Here is a 20624-nt window from a genome sequence, read left to right as displayed (position 1 = left end):
TGTGAAGAGCAAAAAAATTTGATGGTCATGTAATACAGGATGGCAGGATGGAAAAGTTCCCCTCCTCCCCCAACATCACTGATATAATCCCCTTGTTTCAGATCATAAGCAGAAAATGAGCTGTGTAGGATACAACAGAAATTTTGCCTGGTTGCCCACTTCGGAGAACTGTATGATTTCTCTTATAAAACCCATTAACAAATACAAGACATTCAACTGAGAAGGCTTCTGCTATCATCTGCTATTGGTTTAATTCTTCTGTCTGGGGAGAAACTCATGCATGCTTCATGAGAGTCTGTTCAAAAAGTATGCTTTTTTTAAGCATTTTTTAAGTGCTAGGTAAGAGAGAGAAGAGTGACTACCCTGTCCGTCCTAATGAGCTCATGAAGGACCTGAAAAGAAATTTCCCTTTCAGATGGCTTGTGTCCCAGCAGCAAATAATCCATCCTCCATCATTTATCACGTCTGCTGACTTTGAGCGATCTCTGAGAAATGCTGGATCTGGCATTGACCCATGAGGGAATGCACTTGGTTCTAAGCAAACTTTTAGGGAACAGACAGCTTGCTCCACGCATTATAATATCAGTCCATGAATGGACCTGCCACAGACACACCTCCCAGATTTTCAGGTCCGTCATTCCCTGTGACTCCATCTAGATCTTCTTGAAAAAGTCCAGTGAGACAGCCAATATGTATTTGTAGCCTTATAGGGTTTTTTTGCTTGTTCTTTTTTTTTGGACACCTGCTTTGCTCCTTCCCAGAAAAGCAAATAAACAAACACACAGAGTTAAAACCAACAACACCTAGCCCTGCTCTCTGTAGGCTTCTCTTGTCAACTCTTCCTGCCACCTTTACAGGCATGCATGAATACAGGGTCCTTCTTTACCAGTACGCTCATTCTCTGGACCTGAATTTCCATTTCACAGACAGGGAAATTGAGGTACAAGCAATATTCAGAAATTTGATCAAGAATATGAAAAAAAAAAGCAAATGTTTCCTGCATGTAGTTTCATTGCCACTGAATTAGAACTGTCAGCTCTAGTCCTTCTGACCACAACTGTAAAGAGATGATCTACTGCTTTTGTATCATGTTGGAAGATGTTTATGCAATGTCTGATCTAGCAGTCAGTACACAGCTCTGAATAAGACCTATGAACTGGGGCTCCAACTTGCAAAAACTTTCATCACCTGTATTAAGCCACTAATTTGCTGAGACAAATCTCCTCTTTGAGACTCAGTTTCTCTGACTGAAAAAGGAAAAAAGAAGAAAAAAAAGAAGAGAGATGAATAGTGAATTGTCTCACAGGGCAAATTAATTAAAACACTTTGAAATTCAGAAATGCTAGGGACGTTTCTCAAAGTAATATTCTCAAAGTAATTCCATGTGCTCTGGCATAGATCTGACAACAACTTATCTATGTGTGCTTATAATAGAGGTTAATACTTTCGTTTGCTCTGAGAATATTTTAAGCTCCAAGACATAAAAGCAGAGCCGACGTGAGGCACCACCAAGCTGAATGCACAGTGATTAACTTCCGCACAGCAGCCTTGGTGCCCCCAAAAGCACTCCAGGTAACTCAGTATGAGAGCAATAAATGCAAATGAATCCAGAGAATAATCAAGGGCAGGGCAGAAATCCCAAACGCAGGTGGATGGCAATGCCTGCAGGGAGCTCTTAGCTGGCAAGTGCAGTGCAGCCCCGGTAGCCACAGCCCCGGTTAAGGAGCATTTGCTGATGTGGACACGGGCTCCAGCAGCAGCAAGCAGCGCCCGAGGCCAAAACGGTGCCCAAGCCGGGGGGCGTCCAGCTGCTGTCGGCAAGACAGAGCCTGGCATCAGCTAGGGATTTGGGAAGGGAACTGGGAATCCAGCACAAGGTGCTACATGCTAATCTCTGCCTGTAAACTGAGAGCAGGGGAGAGGGGGCCAAAAATGATGCTCCTATCCAGGTTGCTTTTGGCTCCTCCAGAAACTGTGCATTTCTGCAGCAGCAAATAAATCCCAGTGGGGAGCAGGGAAAGGGGCCTTTATTCCTGGAAAAGCATATCACTGATATTTCTTGTAGGGATGTTTGCTCAGTCTTAACCCACCTGCCTGGTGCTACAGTACAAGAGCCCTGCAGCCCTCAGCTTCAGGCCCTCCCAGCCAGGGCTGCCAGTGCCCTCCTCCTGCACTGCAGGCTCCTCTCGCTTTCCTGCACCTTCTCTTTTCCCAGAGCACCAGTCTCGTGCATCTTATGCGCTCACATCTATTTCAGCCCCAAGCCCCTTCTGAAGAGAAAGTGCCATTCACGTAAAAAATGATGAGGATAGGCAGAAAAAAATAATGAAAAGAAAGAAAGAAAAAAAAAGAAATAGGTTGAGAGGAAAGATTCAAGAAAATTGTTCCATCTTCTGCCTGGATCAAGACTTGACCCCAAAGGATGCCTCCTGAGGCACTGTCTGCTGTAAGCCTGCGGTGACATTTAAGAGCCCTCCTGGAGAGTCCAGGGAGCAGAGGGATGGACTTCCAGGGGGAAGTTTTTTCTTCGTTGCTGCACAAGGAAATGATGCTATTTATAACGATCCCTGCTGTCCCCAACTGGCATGAAGACAATGAGCATCTGTCCAAGCCCTCGGGGAGACTACAGAAGCAGAGATGTTAGGTATGTATCTGTGCAGCCCTGGCTGCTACAGAATCAAAGTGGCAGAGCCACAGCAAGAGAGAAGCTGCAAAAGGCTCAGCCAGCACTGGGGAGATGAGTGTCAGGGAAAGGGGGGCTGGAGGGGAGGCAAGGGTACGGAGAGGATAGGGTTTGTATGAGGATGTTTGTTATTTGAGATCATACAGATGGTTTCTCTTTAGCAGTGGTTTTGAAAAAGCCCCCTGCCTACTCTGTTGGAGGTCCTTTTCTGCCAGAGCCAACCCTGGGGCTCCCACAGATTTTCTCTTCGAGGAGAGCCTGAAGGTCTTTGCAAATGCGCTCTCCTGAGGAGCTGGGAACTGGGACTCAGCCAGCGTCATACATGTTCATCTGCTTGTCCACACAGGTGAAGCATCTCCTGCATCTCCTACATGGCAGCTGCTCCTCTCGCTGCCTCCCTCGGCCTCTGTCCTACTCTTCAGGGAAACTCCCTTTCCTCCTACTCTGCCCCATGGCTTTAATTCCTCTGACTTGAAGAGGGGGCTTTTCCCTTCTCCTCCTGCTCCTGCTTCAGAGATGCTCCCTCCCTGCTCAAGACAGGTTTCCCTCGCTCCAACACAGTTATGTCCAAGCAATAGGAAACCCTGGTGCTCCAGGCTGCCTCCATAGCATGTGCCTCCTGCTCCTCTCCCCTTCCCAGCGGCAAAACAGATGATTGTTTTCCTGCTCCATTAAGCCACTAAATGAGCCTGGTTCTGTGAGCCGGCTCCCTGGGCCCGGGATCTGTCTCGGCACACAAGGTAACACCAGTATGAACATAGGAGGGGAGGAGGGATTTGTGAGCCTGCGACCACACTCCTCCATTCCTGGACACGGAGAAGAGCAGCTTCCCGAGACCAAATCAAGCAAGCTAATGTAGCCTGCAAATGTTGTGGGGTTTGGCCAGGTGACCGGGCTGCCTTCTCTGAGGCCATCCACTGCTCCAGGAGAGAAGATAAATCAATGCAAGGCAACATCTGCCAAGATATTGACTTTGGCTCTGCTCATGGACTGCCTGTACTTCAGAGATGGGTAATATTCAGCTTGATTATCTCTCACCCGCCAAGATGAAGTTTCTCTCTATGTTTAAAAATCCCTGGGATGAGCCAAGGAGGAATCGATCGGCAGGAGAGAAATGCTGACAAGAAAACACGAGTCGGAGACAGAACGAGAGCGGACAATGGGTGGACAATGGAGACAGCCCCTGGCAGCTCACCGACCAGATTAGCAATAGGTCACTAAAGTCTGAGAAAGACTAAGACATTCACATTCATTCAAACTTTACGTCAGGACCCACAGATTTTGCTTGCACACTTCTCCCAGAATAGTCTGTCCTCTCCTATCCTGCTCCTTCCCCTCCTAGAAAATTCTTCCTCTGTCTCCCTGCCCTGCATCCCTGCTGCAGTGGAGTTTTCTAGCTGCTCCATACATCCCTGAAAGTCACCCAATTCACTGATTCATGTACGACCCTCAATAGTCGTTAGGCTCCCCATTTGCCCCTGTTTGTGGCCTGTGTCACATACTAACTCTCCAGTGGTGAAAGAACCTGATAGCATCCATGCATTGTAACCCGCCCCTCATAGTCCCCAAGTCTCACGGGCTCATATCCTACTGCACAAGGTGATGTCACGTCAGGGAGATATGTCATTTCATTAACAGAACATGCTGACAAAGACTCATGAGGTAAACATTCAGCAACATCATCAAACATTTCCAGAACATCAGAACTTCAACTCATCTTTCCCATCACATTTACATCCTCTATGCCCTGTAGACCTCCAAGGCCAGCAGAAGAGAAAGATATTTGTCAGTGTGAGAGAAATTTAGTTTTAAGGATAGTCTCAACATGGTTTCCTAGGCCAGTTTTCCAGACAGGTTAAGAGTCACATGCTTTGAGAAGAGCAGCACTGACTGCAGCTGCCCTGGAGGGCGCCATATTGCTGGGATGAAGCAGAAAGGACAGCCATGGCAGAAGGAATGAGTAAGGCTCACTTGAGACACGTCTCTCAACTTTTCAGCTGTGTTTCTGCTCAGGCTCTTGAAATTCACTGAATCCAAAGCCACACACAATTACAGAGGAGCAGAGATGCAAGAGAGCAAAAGGAATCATTTAGCCTGTTCCTCTGTGTGAAGGGATGGGTCAGCTCCACTTCATCATTGTGGCATCCATTCCTCCTCATATGAGTCTAGGCTGTCTTAGAACTCTCCAGAGATGGAGGTCCACAGCCTCCCAAGGAAATTTGATTCAATGTTTTACCATCTTTACTGTTTCAGGGTTCTTGCTAACATTTAACTTGATTCTCTCTTGCTGCAGTCTAAAATTATTCTTACTAAAATTATTACTTGTCTTTTCTACTATGGGCAGAAAGAAGATCTTTCCTTTGTCACTTATGTACCTACAGGCTGTCACCGTATCTCACTCTTAGTCCCCTCTTCTTTAGGCCCAGCAACCCCATTTTCATCCATCTCCCTTCACAGACTACACTTGTCAAAACTTCTCATCATTCACATTGCTCTTTTCTGGACTCCATTCCATTAGTCCCTCTCAAAACATAAACCCCTGCAAATAGACCCAGGGCTCTAGCTCATAAAAAACTGTGCCTGGAGCAGGGACGCAGTATCGGTGGAGGGAGAGGCAAGCTAGAGCAGGGCACACCATGGCATCCAATGAGACACTGAATGATGCTGTGAAACCTGCTGCATGTCTTTCCCTCTCTCTCTTCTGGGAGCTGGATGTTGCTCCCATTTTGAGCTCAATACACACAAACACAAAAAAAAATTGCTACTTAAAAGGCTAACTGCCCTGATCCTGTCCAAGGTCCTTGACCCACCTGGCCTACATTTAAGCACCGCTTCCCGACATAAGTAAAAAAGAAGCCGCACATGTTCCTCCACCTTGGATACACTTTTCAAATGGTTAGACCTGCATGTGCCTGACTCATTGCCAGTACTGGAGAACAGCCAGGAAAAAAAGTAAGAGATGCAGCCCTAAAGGCCAATGAATACGCATGCAGCACATTACGTAAGAACCCCTGCGGGCCCTCTTGTCCAGGTGAAAGTCCTACAGATGGCCCATCACTAAGCGCAGTAGATGCAATGGGGAGGATGAGTGGGTGGACAGATAATTTGATATTTAGCTGAAAGAACTAAAATGGGTTTAATGCAGTGTTAGGAAGACAGATTGCCTGCAGCACCTTCTGCTCCTGATTATGGATGCCAAACTCAGGTTTCCCTGAGGTGTAGAAGTAGTCAGGATGCGTGCATTGCCTCAAAGACATCAGAGGCCCAGTCTCACAAAAAATAAGTTAGGAGGATAATTAAGGGTGAGCAACACTGAAGAAACCCCCTACCTTGGCAGCAGGCTTTAGTTTATCTCTAGGTAACACATCCTTGTCGCCACATGCCAGACATATGTGGTAGCCTCCAAAGTTCCCAGAAAGGCCCCCCTGCAAGCCTCTCTTCTAAAGGAGGCACCTAGGTGAGGTGATCAGAACTCACTAGCTGCAGAACTGCTGTTTTTCTTAAAGCTCTAAGAGGCACTGTGAACACTGAGGAATTTCCAGAAGACTGAGACAACACTGTGTTTTATGTGTGTCTGCTTTGCTTCTGCCACTTGCGCAAGCTAAGCCCAGGTCTGCAGCCCAACACTGACTTGAGTCACTGAAGTCAGCATCTCGCAGGATCATCAGACCACCCACCCAAGAAAGAGACATGACAGAGGAGAGAAAAGCCTCCAGCTGCATCCTTGCAGCAGTATTACCAAGCATGCTAAGGAAGCACTTCAGCATTTCCCCTCTGCTGACAGAAGCAAGGCAGTTTTTGCTCATGAACCTGCAGCCTCAGCTCTTGCCTGCAACCACCCCACCAGCAAAGGGGCTTTCCTTCCACTCCGATTCCAACTCGGGCTGCAATTAAAAGCAGAAGGAGAGCACTGGGATGCAACAAGCAGAGCACTGGGATGCAGCAAGCATCCACTGCATTCTTGCTGAGAAGAGAAAGAGACGGCCCTGACTTCTCGCCAGTCCCTTCACCCCCCTCTTTCCTATGAGCTCTCAGGACAAATAGGCACCAGGCATTCAGCGTAGGAACAGAAAATAAATACACTGGAAATACTCAGCAAGCCCGGCCTGAATACAATGTGCTGATTGAGAGGCCCTGCCCAGCGAGGGAGCTCAGTGCCTGCACTATGAGCTCAGCAGGAGGACCTAGGGCACTGCAGCCTCTGCAATGCTCCCCCATCTTCCTCTGCTACCCCCCACCCCAGCCTCCATCCTTGTACCCAGGCCCAGGAAGGGGGGGAGTTTAAAGGGAATCAGAGCTGAGCAAAGAGGGAGAGAGAAAAGGAGGATGGGGAGGGAGCTGGTGTCAGAAATAAGCGTGTGTGTTGGGGATGGGCGGGGGAGAGATGGACTGAAACAGAGAAAGCAGAGGAGGGGAAGGAGAAGGGAGGGAAGTGAGGGGATGGAGCAGGCAAAAGAGATGTGACTGACAGCTTCATCAAGCAAAGAGGCAGGCTGGATCAGGGAACTTGCCAAGCACAGGGAGCTGGGGGTGGGTTGCGAGAGGGGAGCCAGTTGCACAAGAGGAATTCCACCTCTGTCCTCCTGAGGAACCTACCTGCCCTTCCTCAGTGGGCAACCTCAGCACATCCACCCTAACAACGGGTCCTGTGGTCTAGTCAGCGTCAGTAACATCTTTCATGTACCTCACTAGGGTGTGATTTCTCATTACTGATGCCCATATCTAGTGCTCCATAAAAGGTATTGCCCAAATACATGCTGCCCTCCACAGTTTACTGTCCAAAACAGTAGCTGCTTTATGTAGCACTCAGGTGAGGCTGGCAAACTACACATACTTTCTTATGCTTGCTGCCTTGTTATTTCAATAAACACAAGACCAGTGCTAGCAGGAGCTCATTTGAGAAAACAGCCACTACTGGGCAAGTTGAAGGGGAAGTCACTATAAGGGGGCTGCCTTTCCCCAGCTTCTTAGCACACAGTCCTTGCTCCACATGTTCTAAAGCCTGTGGTTTGCATGGCGCTTGCAGTGAGCAGAAGGTTTGTCTTGCAGCCCGTGCTCCAGTCTCCAGCCGTTCACAGCCAGGAGTGTTTTCAGTTAAACAGCAGCAGAACCCGCAAAGCGGACGAGCACGGCCGTGCGTCTGTCTGTACGGCGGGTGGCACGACCACGGGAGCTGGGAAGCGGCTTGCTCCAATCCCCAAAGGTCCGAAAGGAGGAGCAGACAGCGCCAAGCCATATCTCACACGTGCCCTCTGCTCATCCACAGAGGGAGGCTCCAATCCCCCCACTGCCAGCGTGGGCGCCTTAAACGACTGCCTCGGCTGGCACCAGCTCCCCGCTCGGTAGCCTAGGGGACAGAGACGATGGATTATATCATACTATATTATACTGCGCCTATAGTTATTATATTATATTATAGCTGGCAGACAGGAGCCAATAATTTCCATGGAGTAATCACTCACTGAATCCAGCTTTTCTAGAGGACATCCTAGAGCAGATGGGAGTGTTTTAAAGTCCCTGAGCTACCTGCAGTCCCTCAGTAGCACTGCTGCTCTATAGGCCCGTTATTTTCCCTCCCTTCTTCAGAGCTTTTAAATTCCAGTGTGCTTACTTGTATTTGGTCCCCTCTGTTACATGCTCTCCTTCACATTTCCCAGCAAGAACCGGGATGACTACATGGCCTGAGCATGGACCAAGTCCCGCCAGCTCCTGTTGGGAATCTGGGCTGCAGATCAGGAAGGGCTCAGTTTTATTGAGGAGCTGCTGGGGAGGCAACCAGGCTTTGTCACTCTGGCCCCTATCTGGGAAAGGCAAGGAAAGAGATAATGATGTTAGAACATTTTAACCTTTCTTTTCCTGTGCTTGATAGACCTGGCCTGAGGCACCTTTCCTAGAAAAAACAGGCTGCTGCAAGATTGATTGGTGGGGTGCAGAGTTTAAAGGTAATTTTCCCTTGTCACATGCACATAAATTATTGTGGCTCAAGCCGAGATCAGCTCCACCTCACACTCCTTCGGCTGCTTTTATGCCAGCACTCTAATGAGGGGTTGTGAGAACCGTGTCCACAGCACTCCAAGCAACATCCTATGAATTATATAGGATAAACTATGTGTATAAAAATGTACACATACACACAATTATGTAAATATAAATATTAAGAATATTGCAGTCATGGAGACAAAGTAACTGCGTGTATGGGGGTGCACAAACTAGTGCAGTCATAGGGTCCCAGCTGCAGAAGGTGCAGCGAGAGCCTCATTGCTCATCCATGAACCCGCTTGAAATGTTCAGCCCGTGAGCGCCTGGGCAAGCACAGCTCAGCCACTCGGATTATGCACAAGAGGGAAGAGAAAAAAGAGAAAAGATGCACATGCACACAAAAGAAGCACAGCTGCAGCCCAACTGAATTCATTTTTAACATTCATGAAAATATTCACAGAACACTTCAGCGCTATTTGCCAAAATCTTGCAATTTGGAGTAAACACTTGAACGGGCACAGGCTGTATGTTCAAGGTGCAGTGCGTTGGGGACGAGCTGCTGCTCTTGGCCCCAAGCTGCAGATCCACACTATGTCCCCGAGTATGTATATGCCCCCCTGACTTTAAGGCACAGATTCAGTGTGTCACCCTATAGTTCCTGCCTCTTAGCTCTTTCACAGACTGAAAGTCTTGGTGAGAACCCACAGCCATTGTATCCCGCCTCCAACACAATCTTACGCAACCAAGGTGCTTGTGGTCTGCCAAAATCGAACACAAAAACAACTGCAAACAAGGAGAGTTCCAGCACACATCTGGTGTTGGGGCCAGGGGAGAAGAGAGAGACCTCTTTCCTCTCCTCCACATCCCTCCCCCTCTCCTTCACTCATCCCCTTCTTTGGTTTCTTTCCCTGAGCGCCCTAAGCAGCTCACGCAAGGGAAAACACTGCAGCATCTGAGGGAGACCCAGCTGGAGCCCCGAAGACAAGAGCTATGTGCGTTGTTTCTTCCTCCACCATAAATACAGCTGAGACTACGCTGGATAATTGGCTAAGTGCCTGTCAGCTTAATAATGGAGAGAGAGACAGAGAGGAGGAGAGATTTATATTTACTATTCAGAGTCATGGATGCTGCCTACCAGCGGATTTCCATATAGGTTTTGTTTTCAAGGTGAGGCAAGAAAAGCCAACGGGTGCAGAACGGCTTCCCTTGCGCAAAGGTGGACGCCTGGTATGGGATGGAGGGAGTGGGAACACAGAGCACTTTTTGTTCTTAAACAGGAGCAAAGCTAGAGGAACACACACTTGTGCACAGGCACACACAAGCAGGGACCTTCGCATGCAGACAGCGGACGGGCTGACCTCCAGCCCAGGACGGAGGACATGCTGACCTCCAGCCCAGGCTGTGCAGGCTCAATTCCATTAGCTTAACTGTGGCTAAAATAGCCCAGCTCCAGCAAAATCAAGAGAGCTGCAGCAGGGCAACTTCTCTGCTCTTTGCACAGGGCCTAGCAAAACAGGGGCACTTTGGGGGGTCACACGGGGCCTTTTCTTCCTGACTGAATTGCTCTGAATAATATCTGCAGAAATACACATGGGCAAAGGCTATTGGTGGCCCAAGTTATTTTGAAATAGTTGTTTTCTGGGCAGAGGTGAAACTCATGGTTATTAGTTTCCATTACTTACCATAAAACCAGACATGTTAGATGTGCCTGAAGCCTGAAGCAAATGCTTTGGTGTCAGTTCCAGCTGAAAATCACATTCGTTTCTTCTTCAGAGAAAGAGGAGTAAAAGAAAACTCAGTAAATTTCTTACTTCACCTTTGTGGTCTCTGCTGCACTTAACTCCAGAAGAGCATGAGTTCATGCAAGCAGCTATGAATTTTGATGGCCGACAAAACTAGGGACCTTCGATGAAAACAGGTAAATTCACTCTTGCAGTAAGGCCTTCTGAAGACATGCAGCTGCATCACTGAGTTGGCCCTGCAGCTCCATCAGAATCTGGATATAAAGGGCAGGTAAGTGCAATATATATTTTGAAAACTTATAGTTAAGAGACTGCAAATTCCGGAAACTGCAAGCTATTTTAAGACTAGGTCTTTCCTCATGACCTGCTGGGCAGAGGAGCAGAGCAGAAAAGGTCCCAATGCAGAGATGGTGCACTACGTTATTAAACATAGTATCACCGTAACAGCAAGAACAACAACAAAAAGGAGGAATCTTTTCTTTTTTTACTATCTCTTCAGTCTTTGCTCGGGATGTATTAGTCCCACCTCTCAGGAAATGCAGTACTGCAAAGGCTGCTCTCACCACTGGGAATGCTCTATAAAAACACTGCGTATATGCACATGTGTGGGTGACATGGAGAGATGCTAATCTCCAGCCTCTGGCCCTGTGCATACTGCAGTGCCTTATATCATATGTATGCACACACACATATCTATGTATGCATGTGCACCCTCATATAATGGCACCATCTGCTGCCAGACTTGAAAGTTTTGCAACATCATCTGCTACTGCATTTATATTTTTCTTTATATATATATATATATTTCTTAATAGACCATTTCGCACAGATGCTGACATACCCTCTATAATACATACACTGCATGCAATAACGAATGCTCTGTACATACCAGCAAAACCAAAAAAAAGCGCATCTGGGTCTTGCAGTCAATACCAACACAGACCGGGACAGACTAAGGACACCTCGTTTGTTTCATCCGCTGGGTTGTTGCACCACTGAGCCGAGAGGCAACCCAAGCTAATGGATTGGCGGGCAGGCTGGCTACTCCCGAGCCCCGCGGCGCAACCTTGGGCAAGTCCCGTCACCTCTGGGCACCTCCAGCCTCTGCCCACGCCACCTCACAGCCCGCAGGCTGCAGGGGCAGGGTGTCCTTCCCATGCCATGCTCGTACAGCACTTAATACAAAGGGTGCCTCCGCTTAGCGGTGGCCTTTAAGTGCCACAACAATACCACTAATAATCAGGGTTACAATTTGACTGCCAGGACCATATTATTATGTAGCATTATACCTCTGAACATGCCTATTCTCATTTCTAGCAAAGGTCTCAGCTCTGTGCTTCCTGTTATAAATCAAATGCTAATTATAAGTGTAATCTGAACTGCTTTTCCTTTTCTTTTGAGCTGACTGCATAGGGCATAAACTTTATTGTGATGCTGTGTTGCTATTTTGCCTGAGGTGCCTTTGTCCTCAAACACAGCTCCACATGCAGAATATCAGGAAAATACTAGGAGGTCAAGAACAGAGTTTGCATGAATTGTTTATATTACAGGAATGCTCTAACAGTGCTGTCATCATTGCTGGAAATTTGATCCTAGCCTATCCTTTGATACATATAACTTTAAAAAACTAATTGCCCATTTGGATTAAAGTTCCTGTACATGCTGTCAGGCCAAAACTCCAAATTACTTGAAAAGACCTGGTAAAAAAGGGAAACAACTGCACACTGGTTTTCCTAGTGCATCAGAATCAGATTGATTTAATCTTTGATGAAATGGTGCTTGCAAAAAAAACTCGAGAACAATGGGCCAGATTCTGAACTTGGCTTTATCCTAGTTCTCCAAGGGGCTGAGCATCCTCTCAGAAGCCCTCGGCCCAGCATGAGTCACTTGTACCTCTTTAGCAGTCCCCAGCCGTCTGCCCCAAGGACCAATGCAGCTTTTCGGTCAGTGCCCTTAGGCTTTTGTGGATTTGTACTGGTACAACGCAGAAGACAGGGATGGGAACGCAACCCATTTTGTTTCCAGCTAAGCATGAGCTCCATTTTGGAAGTGATGAAAAGCCCAACATGTCCTTACACCAGGGCTACCCAAGGCCTGGGCCAACCCACAAGTCGCACTGTAGTCCCACCTTGAACTAGAGCTTTAAAGGCACTTTGCAGGAGCTGGCACAACATGTTGGTCCCTGGCAGAGTTGGCCATTTCCTCTGCCGTGCAGCGCAGGTATCTTCTCCCACTGCATCATCACCAATTTGCCTCCATGCTAGTGCAAGTATCAAATGTGACAGTGAGGCATGCTTCCCTCCCTCCCTGATATTTCACATGTCCATGCTTAGCCAGTGTACTCCTACTTTGCATCCGAGTTGTCCCTGCAATTCATGCAGGCTGAAAGTTTAGGAATAGAGCATAGGGTCTCTGCTTTTCCTCAGACAATACTTGCAGAGAAAATGATGTGGAAAAGCTGTGGTAGCAGGGTATACAGCTTACAGTCCCCTACACTCCAGCAGCACTGTTCAGCATCCTGTGCAATGAAGCCACCCGTGACACATGATCGGATAAGCTCCAAGAGGTGCAAAAGACAATGTTAAAATTCATTGAGCTGTGCAGAAGATGCCCGTGACTTTGGAGAAAGGATTCCTTTGAGAGGTCAAAGTCTGGAGGTCTGAGAAAGCCCAAGGAGGTCAGCAAGGTAGGACAAAAAGTCACAGAGTACAGAAAATCATCACTTCACCTTTAATTGGCAACAACATCAACCCTTTCATCAATTTCTATTGGGCGAGCACTTACAGACCCCAGTCTTTTTTTCCCACTGGACTAGACATGAAACAAAAGTTCAAAAAACACCATCAAAACAGCCAATAAATCTGTAAAGACCCCTTGTGGAAGAATTCAGCAGTAACTATCTCCATTTGGAAAAAAGGACCCCATGCTATGGAGGAAGACAGGAACGGATCTGGGATCCAGCACTTGAGATGGCACTTCTGCACTCAGGGAAATACTGACACAGTGAGAGTGTACATTTACATACACAGACAAAAGATCTGGGGTTGAGACTTCCCCTCGCTCTGTTATGGTTAGTTTGGAACTTGCATTTTTGTTGATTGATGATTTTTTTTAAATGTCAAGCAGAGAAATTCTGCACAAAACCCAACAAGCCCATGACTGATCTTGTAAGTAAAACACTGTCTAAAAATTCCGTCTCAACAGTCCAAGTAAGACACGCTGTCCTTTTTCACTTAGGAACCTAAACAAGTTGCACCCCTGCAGCTGTGACAGTCTCTGGTGCAAGAGCCCTTGTTAAAAAGCCCATTTCTATTTCTTGATCGTAGCTGGACAAAACACTCATATCCCTGCTGAGCTCTCCTCACCTGCTGTAGCTTTCAGACCCCTCCTCCCTTTTCAGCCTTCCTCTAAGGAGCAGATCATTAGCCTTTCCCCTGGGGATAGTCTATCACAAGCTATTTTTATTCTCTCTCTCTGCAATTCCCTGACTAACTTCCCCATGCCAAATACTCACTAAAAGTCATCAACCTTCAGCAAGGCCAACAAATGAATCAAATCTGCTGCCAGGACATTTAGGAGATGAGCCAGTATAGCGTTCGGAACATTTTTTAAAAGTCCGTAGCAGGGAAATATTTTAAATGCCATAGTTTTAAAAAGCCATATCCAAACTTCCCAGTAAAATTCTATTCTGAGGTACCAGAGAGCAGGTGAAACTCCACAGTGACTTCTTTTAGAGACATTAGGGCTTATAATGGGAAACTATTTTCCTCTGTTTCATAGATCAATCGTTTTCTATCTGCAAGTGTGACACTATATACCAACATACAAAGGCCCAAAGGAGAGCAACCAGTGAGGATATCCCACTTTCTGTGCTTTGCTGAATGATTTGCTCCGCGATCGACAGCAGCAAAGCGCTGGAAGGTCTGTTATCCCTGCGCATGCTTCAATTCGCGGCAAACGCACACGCTCCCTTCTCCCTCCTACATCTCCGCTGCCTCGCGAGCTCCTGGATGGAGCTGGTGATATGCTGGTGATCTGCTGCTGCTGCTGCTGCATGCACCCCCTCTCCTCGCTCAAGGGGATGGATGATAGCCGAGATAGGCGATAGGATCTCTGCAAGGAAATCTCTCACCCAGCTCCTTACGGAGGCAGAGATCTGTGCTGAGCAGGGTTAGTACACATTATCCAACAGCTTTTCCCTGCCTAGCTCTTCTACTTGTGCTATCACTAGCCAGGAAGAGAGACGGAGATGCTGGGAGATTTTTTAAAACAAGGCTGTCTTGAAGTGAGTTACGTCTTGGAGGGCTGGGGGAGGGAGAGGCAGGGGTGACTAGCAAATACCCCTTTGCTTCGAAACATCAGGAACAAAGTGCCCTCACACAGGACCTGACGTGGGCTGCACACAGGGATCCACGGATCCCAATGAGGCGGTGAGAGGTCCTGGAGTCACTTCTGGCAGAAACGTGCCCTGCCGGGAAGCCCGTATCGCTCAGGGCAAGCGCTGACAGCATGGGGAGGTGCGTCGCTCCCGCAGGCTCTGTCACTTGGCACGCATCCGGCTGACACAGCTGGATCACCTCACGGAGATGCTGGATTGCAGGGCCTGACTCAACACCGGCATGTGCGGAGTGCTCGCTCCACGCAGACGTGCACACCAAAAACACTCTCACATGTAGCCCCGCTCGGCCTGCTTGCAAACGCCGCACACGCAGGCACCGTCCCCACCATCCTCGCGGCCCTCCCTGCTGCAAAGGCAGCTCTAGCGCACAGTGTCTAGATAAACTCGCAGGCTCCAAGGTTAAGTGGGAAATAGAAATCCAGTGACCCCTGGCTGGGCGAGCGAGTTTAATGACCTGTCTGCTGCCGTTCACAACGAACGTATACTGACAAACATCTGCCTGAGCTGCCTCTCCAAAGTCCTGGGCTGATGGAAGGGAGCTGCCTTTAAAGACGTCTACGAAGCCATCTGGGAATTCTGCTAAAAAAAGGGTTAATGGGATATATGAATTGCTGCTGAGCTAAAGGGAGGGGAGAGGAGCCTGGAGTCAGACGGAGGCAACACCCGTTGTTAGGTGTTTTCCATGTTGCATCTAAAACCGTTCTATCGCATATGCAAGGCAGATGAATTACTCTGTAAATCCTATTACTCCGAGTGGATAAATCTTACATGCAAGTTAACAAGTCTGGAGAGCTGGGGAATGGAAGCGGCTGAACGGATATTCTGGGATCAAAACAACCCAGCACACAGGAGCTGAGAAGAGCGATACACATACACACACACATATACCCTTCTTCTAGCATCCTTCTTCCCTGAACCACCTTGCTAGCTCACATACCCCTCTGTCATTAAACGTGAGGGATGCAGGACACAGGGGATCATGTAGCAGGCCACTTGGTGACATCAAGCAGGATTTATTCCAGAGGAAGAGAAAGAAAACTTTGCCGCTGCCGTTAGCTTTGCTCGGGAATTGCTCCCCTGATGCTTTGGGGTTTGTGCAGATCAGCTCCTCGTACAGATTACAGGCTTATTTTAAATTATGTCCAGTAGTTTTATGGCCATAACATACTGTAGGCACATACATATCCACACGCAGAATTTTTCTTCAGTAAATAAGTTGCTGCAGGTAAGTTGAGCAAGGCAAAACGCAGGAGAGCAGCCCCTGGTAACAGGCAACTAGATTTTGGGTATTCGGGACACTCCGAGCTGAAAGCCCAAGTGGTCTGGAGACCACCTCTCCACCGAGCAAAGCAAACCCCTATGTCACACTCAGTGCTACGAGTGAGCGAGGCTGCATGTGCAAAGCCCCCTCGGCACAAACGCTCAGCTGTGCAGGCACTGCGTGGGTTCATACACCCGTTTACTTGGCCCCCCACAAAGAAACCAATGCCACGGATGATGTATAGACACTGTATAGACTCCTCATAGTTACTGGAGCTCTTAGCCCATTTTTCCCCCCTAGCCTTTCAGCTACTTTACCCCTATCCCCTCCTTTTTTGGGCACAATAAATACGTAAATAAATAAATAAATAACATGTAAAAAAAAAATAAAAGTTTCCCCCAAAGAATCAGGAGTTCTGGCAGCGCCACGGATAAAGTTTTTGCATAGGCACAAAAAGAAGTAGGGGAAGACCAACAGCACATCTGGCAAGCACAGCTGGATCCTTTTCCCATTTCCCTATTGCTACTGCAGGATTGGTGGAAAACACACATCCACAAGTGCTGGCCAGCAAGAACAGCTCCTCTTCCCCCATGGAAACGCTTTCGATCCAGAGCACTACACAGAGAGGCGCGGAGGCAAGAGGCTTTCCAAAGCTTTGCAATTTTTGATATTAAAGCACCAACACACGCGCAGAGCCGCGTTGTAGCAGCCTCTGCAATTCAAGAGATTAAACCTTCCCGCACCCTCCCGCAGACATATATACATGCACATAAACACAACACCACACGTATATACGCGTGCAGACACGGAGACAAGGAAAAGTTGGCAAAAAGCCCTACCTGAGGATGGCTGTATCCCCCTGCCTCACGGTGATGTTATCGGTGCCGCGGGTAAAATCCACGCTGCGGACTGGCAGCCCTGTGGGGAGAAGGCAAAGCAGTCTCAGTAGGACCAGCGGTAATTGCTTCCGATCGGGCTGAGCCCTCGCTACCATGGCTGCTCTCGGTGAGTTTCTCTCTGTCAGCACTTGTCTCTCTCCGGGCGCGCGTGTACGGATGGGCAGATGCAGAAAGCGAAACAATAATAATAATAATTGTACAACTCTGTCTCTGAGCGACAGCCCCGGCGCGGGCAGGCGTTTCACAGTCCTTCTTAGCTGCCACTTTCCTCTTGCTCTTTTCAGTATCTTGTTGGCTTCTTTCCCTCCTCCCCCCAACCTCTTTCCTTTTATTTATTTATTTATTGTTTTAAGGCTCTCAGGGAAGGAAAAAAAAAAGTCTTAGCGCAACCTTCAGTCCAAAAAGAAAAGAAAAACAGAGAGGACCGTGTGTGTTTATGAAAGGTGTAGATCAAAATGAAACAAGAGGAAAAAAAAAGTCAGGTAGCAAAATAAAATTTTCAAAAAAAAAAAAATAAGTCGACCCTTCGGAATGATGGAGAGAGATGGGGGGGAAAAAAAGTAAAAAGAAAAAAAAAAGAAAAAAAAAAAAACAGAAGGAGCGACACAAGGGTCCCGTTGTGCCGCGGGGCGCTGCTGCTCCCGCGCGTGGCCGCGCCGCCTCTGAGCCCCGCGCTCCTAACCCACTTTCCCAGGCGGAGCGAGCGAGGGAGGAGGGAGGGAGGAGGGAAGGGACGGCGGGAGGAAGGGGAGGGAAGGAGGGATGCTCGGCGCTACCGCGGAGCCGGCGCGGGAGGCCGCGGGCCCCTCCTCCGCGCGGCCCCCGGGGCTCCCCGGCGTGTCCGAGCTCGGGGGGCTGCGGGGAGGGGGAGAAGGGGATAGGGGGAAGAAAGGGAAAGAACGAGGGGGAGTGGGACCAGGGAACTGGAAGAGGCGGCGGACAGCGACGCAGGGAGAAGGCAGAAGAGGGAGGCTCGGGGAGCCGGGTAGAGGATAGGGGACGCGGGCAGTATTCAAGGGAGCACTGAGAAAAGGGGCACGAAGCTCGGCCAAAAGCACGGACAACTTTTGCACAGGCTGGCGGGCTCAGAGGAGGGGACACTCCTGGCAGCGGCCTTTGCAGCCCCAAGCCTTCCCTGCTCCCCACCAGACTTCGCTCTCCACACACACGCGTTTTTGGGCATGGGGCTGCTCCTCCCTGCCCCCCACTCCACAGTGGCCTCGGAGAGGGGGGAAAGGGGGCACAAAGTCGCTATTGAGCACACGCAGCAAAGGACCGGCCAGGTTTTAGACACTGCCTCGGACCCGCGGTCCATTTACGCCCTACATCCAGCCGAGCCTCTCCAATTCCCAGTAATTTGGGTCCTGAGCCCGGGGTGGTGTTGCTGTTAGTTAATGGCCCCCCCTTGATTTTTCCACTTCCAGCAATGCTTGCAGTTGCTTGCTGACCACCTCCCCCCACCACCACCAATAAAGCCCCCCAGCTTGGGCTGCAAAGGCAGTGCTGTCTGAGAGCGCTTAAACAAGCCCTGCATGTGTTAAAGGGCTCGAGTCAAGGGCTAAGGTCACGACGACAATGCTCTTGCATCCTATGCAGCAGCAGCAAAACGAGATGACAGCTTTGTGCTCCAGCCGAGGGAACAAGGAGGTACAGGTATTTATTCCCTATAGGAAACTTGAAACAGATGGGACCAACAAGGCAACAAGGAGGAGCTGGGCGTTAACCTATACGCTGGATGCGCCCAAGCTCCTGCAAAGAGGGATTTGAGCTGACGTGGGTAATTGCTCTGAAGAAGCTTTGAGAGTCTAGCAGATAGGTCTACTAACTGACAGACAGGACATGATGCAGAGAGCCCCAGCCTGGGGATGTCTCTGGTCACACTCTTGGCATGCCAGGTGGCAACATGATGGGCACTGCCAGAATGACACTCACATAGAATCATTAGGATTGCAGAAGACCTTCAAGATCATCGAGTCCAGCTGCAGACCCATGACCACCATACCTGCCAAACCATGTCCCTAAGTGCCTCATCTACACAAGCTCATACTCAAGTTCAGGCTCTTGCGTGAGTGCTGCCACAAGACCAAACACAGGTGAAATTACCAACGACAGAAATGGACCTTCTTGTAATCAGAGCATTGCATGGATCCCTTTTCCAAGGGTCTCTCATATACATTTCATCTACATTTAATAAGAGCTATTCTATGTTAATTAAATGCCAGTGAAGTAAGGAAAACATATTTGTCAAAGATTAACTATTATGTAATGCGAGAAGCATCTGCCACCCAACTGCTAGAGCTCACTAAATATTTCCTTATCTCAGAGTATTTACTTAGGAGGCAATAACTATTCAGTTAAATCTAAATTTAATGCTTAGTTAAATATAGTTCATGGAAAGTGGCACCAATATGTTTTATCCGGAGAATGACAGAGGGGCTTTCAGGGAGAGAAGCGAAACCTTCCCCGAGACTCTACCAACATCCTGTGCTCCCAAGGTGGGATTGCACCTGGCAGCCTCCCAGCAAAAGGGGTGAAGAGGGGCCTTCACAGCAAAATCCCAGGCCCTCTCTGCTGAGATGAAAACACAAGGGCAGCCCTCATAATCCTGGATATGTATGTGGTCCTCACTAGAACTACTGTAGCATAACTATTTAATAATAATAATCACAATCATAATAGCAATGAGGAAGAAAGTCCCTTGAGGGTTTTATGTTCCCTGGGGGAAAAAGAAAGTCCCTAAAATTAATATTTTTTATTTGTTTTTAGAACTGTAAGAAAATGAAAAGAAGGAGTGTCTGTGTGGAAATGGACAAACAATTAGGAATCACACAAATCCTACTTATCAGGAGAGAGCCTCATGAGTAAAATACACACACACATACATATATATATATATATACACGTTGTGTGTGTGTGTGTGTGTTCCCAAAAGAAATAACTCTCTAGACCCATCTCCCCCTGCTGGATGCAGATAAAGCAGCAGCAGGTTTGCATTTTGACTCTTGCATTCCAAAATATTGAGGGAAAAGTCAGGTAAACAATCAGAACGAGGGCACTGATGTCTTTAAAACCACTTCCCAGGCAGGTGCAGGACTGGCAGGACCAGCCTGATTGACCCAATTTTATCTATATGCAGCATAGGAATGGATGGGGCAGTAAGAGCCCAGTTCCTCAGATACCACCTGCACTGCCTCCAAAGAGCATTGGCAGATGGGGTACAGAGAGGAAAAAGTCAAAGGGGCTTCCCTGCACTGGAAGCAAGACTGAGGAACTGTGGCAGATGGTGACATCTCTCCTCTCCCTTTTTTTTTTTTTTTCTCTACTACAGAACCACAGAATGATTGAGGTTGGAAGGGACCTCTAGAGATCATAGAATCATAGAATGCTTAGGGTTGGAAGGGACCTCTAGAGATCATCTAGTCCAACCCCCCTGCATACGCAGGGACACCTAGAGCACGTGGCACAGGACTGCGTCCAAGTGGGTTTGAAGATCTCCAGAGAAGGAGACTCCACAACCTCTCTGGGCAGCCTGTTCCAGTGCTCTGTCACCCTCACTGTTAAGAAATTTTTCCTTAAGTTCCTATGGAACTTTTGGTGCTTCAGTTTGCGGCCATTTCCTCTAGTCCTATCAGTGGCCACCACTGAAAAGAGACCAGCACCG

The 20624-nt window shown here is 48.3% G+C and overlaps 1 protein-coding gene across 3 annotated transcripts in view; it reads right to left on the bottom strand.

Moving 5' to 3' along the window:
• LSAMP (limbic system associated membrane protein) overlaps positions 1–20624 on the bottom strand; it is a 952895-nt gene that overhangs the window by 274277 nt on the left and 657994 nt on the right. Inside the window, exon 2 of one of the 3 annotated variants that reach the window (XM_088527273.1) lies at positions 16904–16982. In XM_088527273.1, coding sequence (XP_088383399.1) covers positions 16904–16982 — 79 coding nt within the window. Of the gene's footprint in view, positions 1–16903; positions 17329–20624 lie in introns of those variants that run through there. The other 2 variants (XM_088527272.1, XM_088527274.1) reach the window with 2 other exon arrangements.

The sequence above is a fragment of the Tinamus guttatus genome, unplaced genomic scaffold, assembly GCF_059628265.1.
Source record: "Tinamus guttatus ecotype Peru unplaced genomic scaffold, ASM5962826v1 Tinamus_guttatus_pri_ptg000272l, whole genome shotgun sequence".
Classification (NCBI taxonomy): Eukaryota; Metazoa; Chordata; class Aves; order Tinamiformes; family Tinamidae; genus Tinamus; species Tinamus guttatus.
The sequence above is the reverse complement of the archived record's forward strand: the minus strand, read 5'-3'. Positions and strand labels throughout refer to the sequence as shown.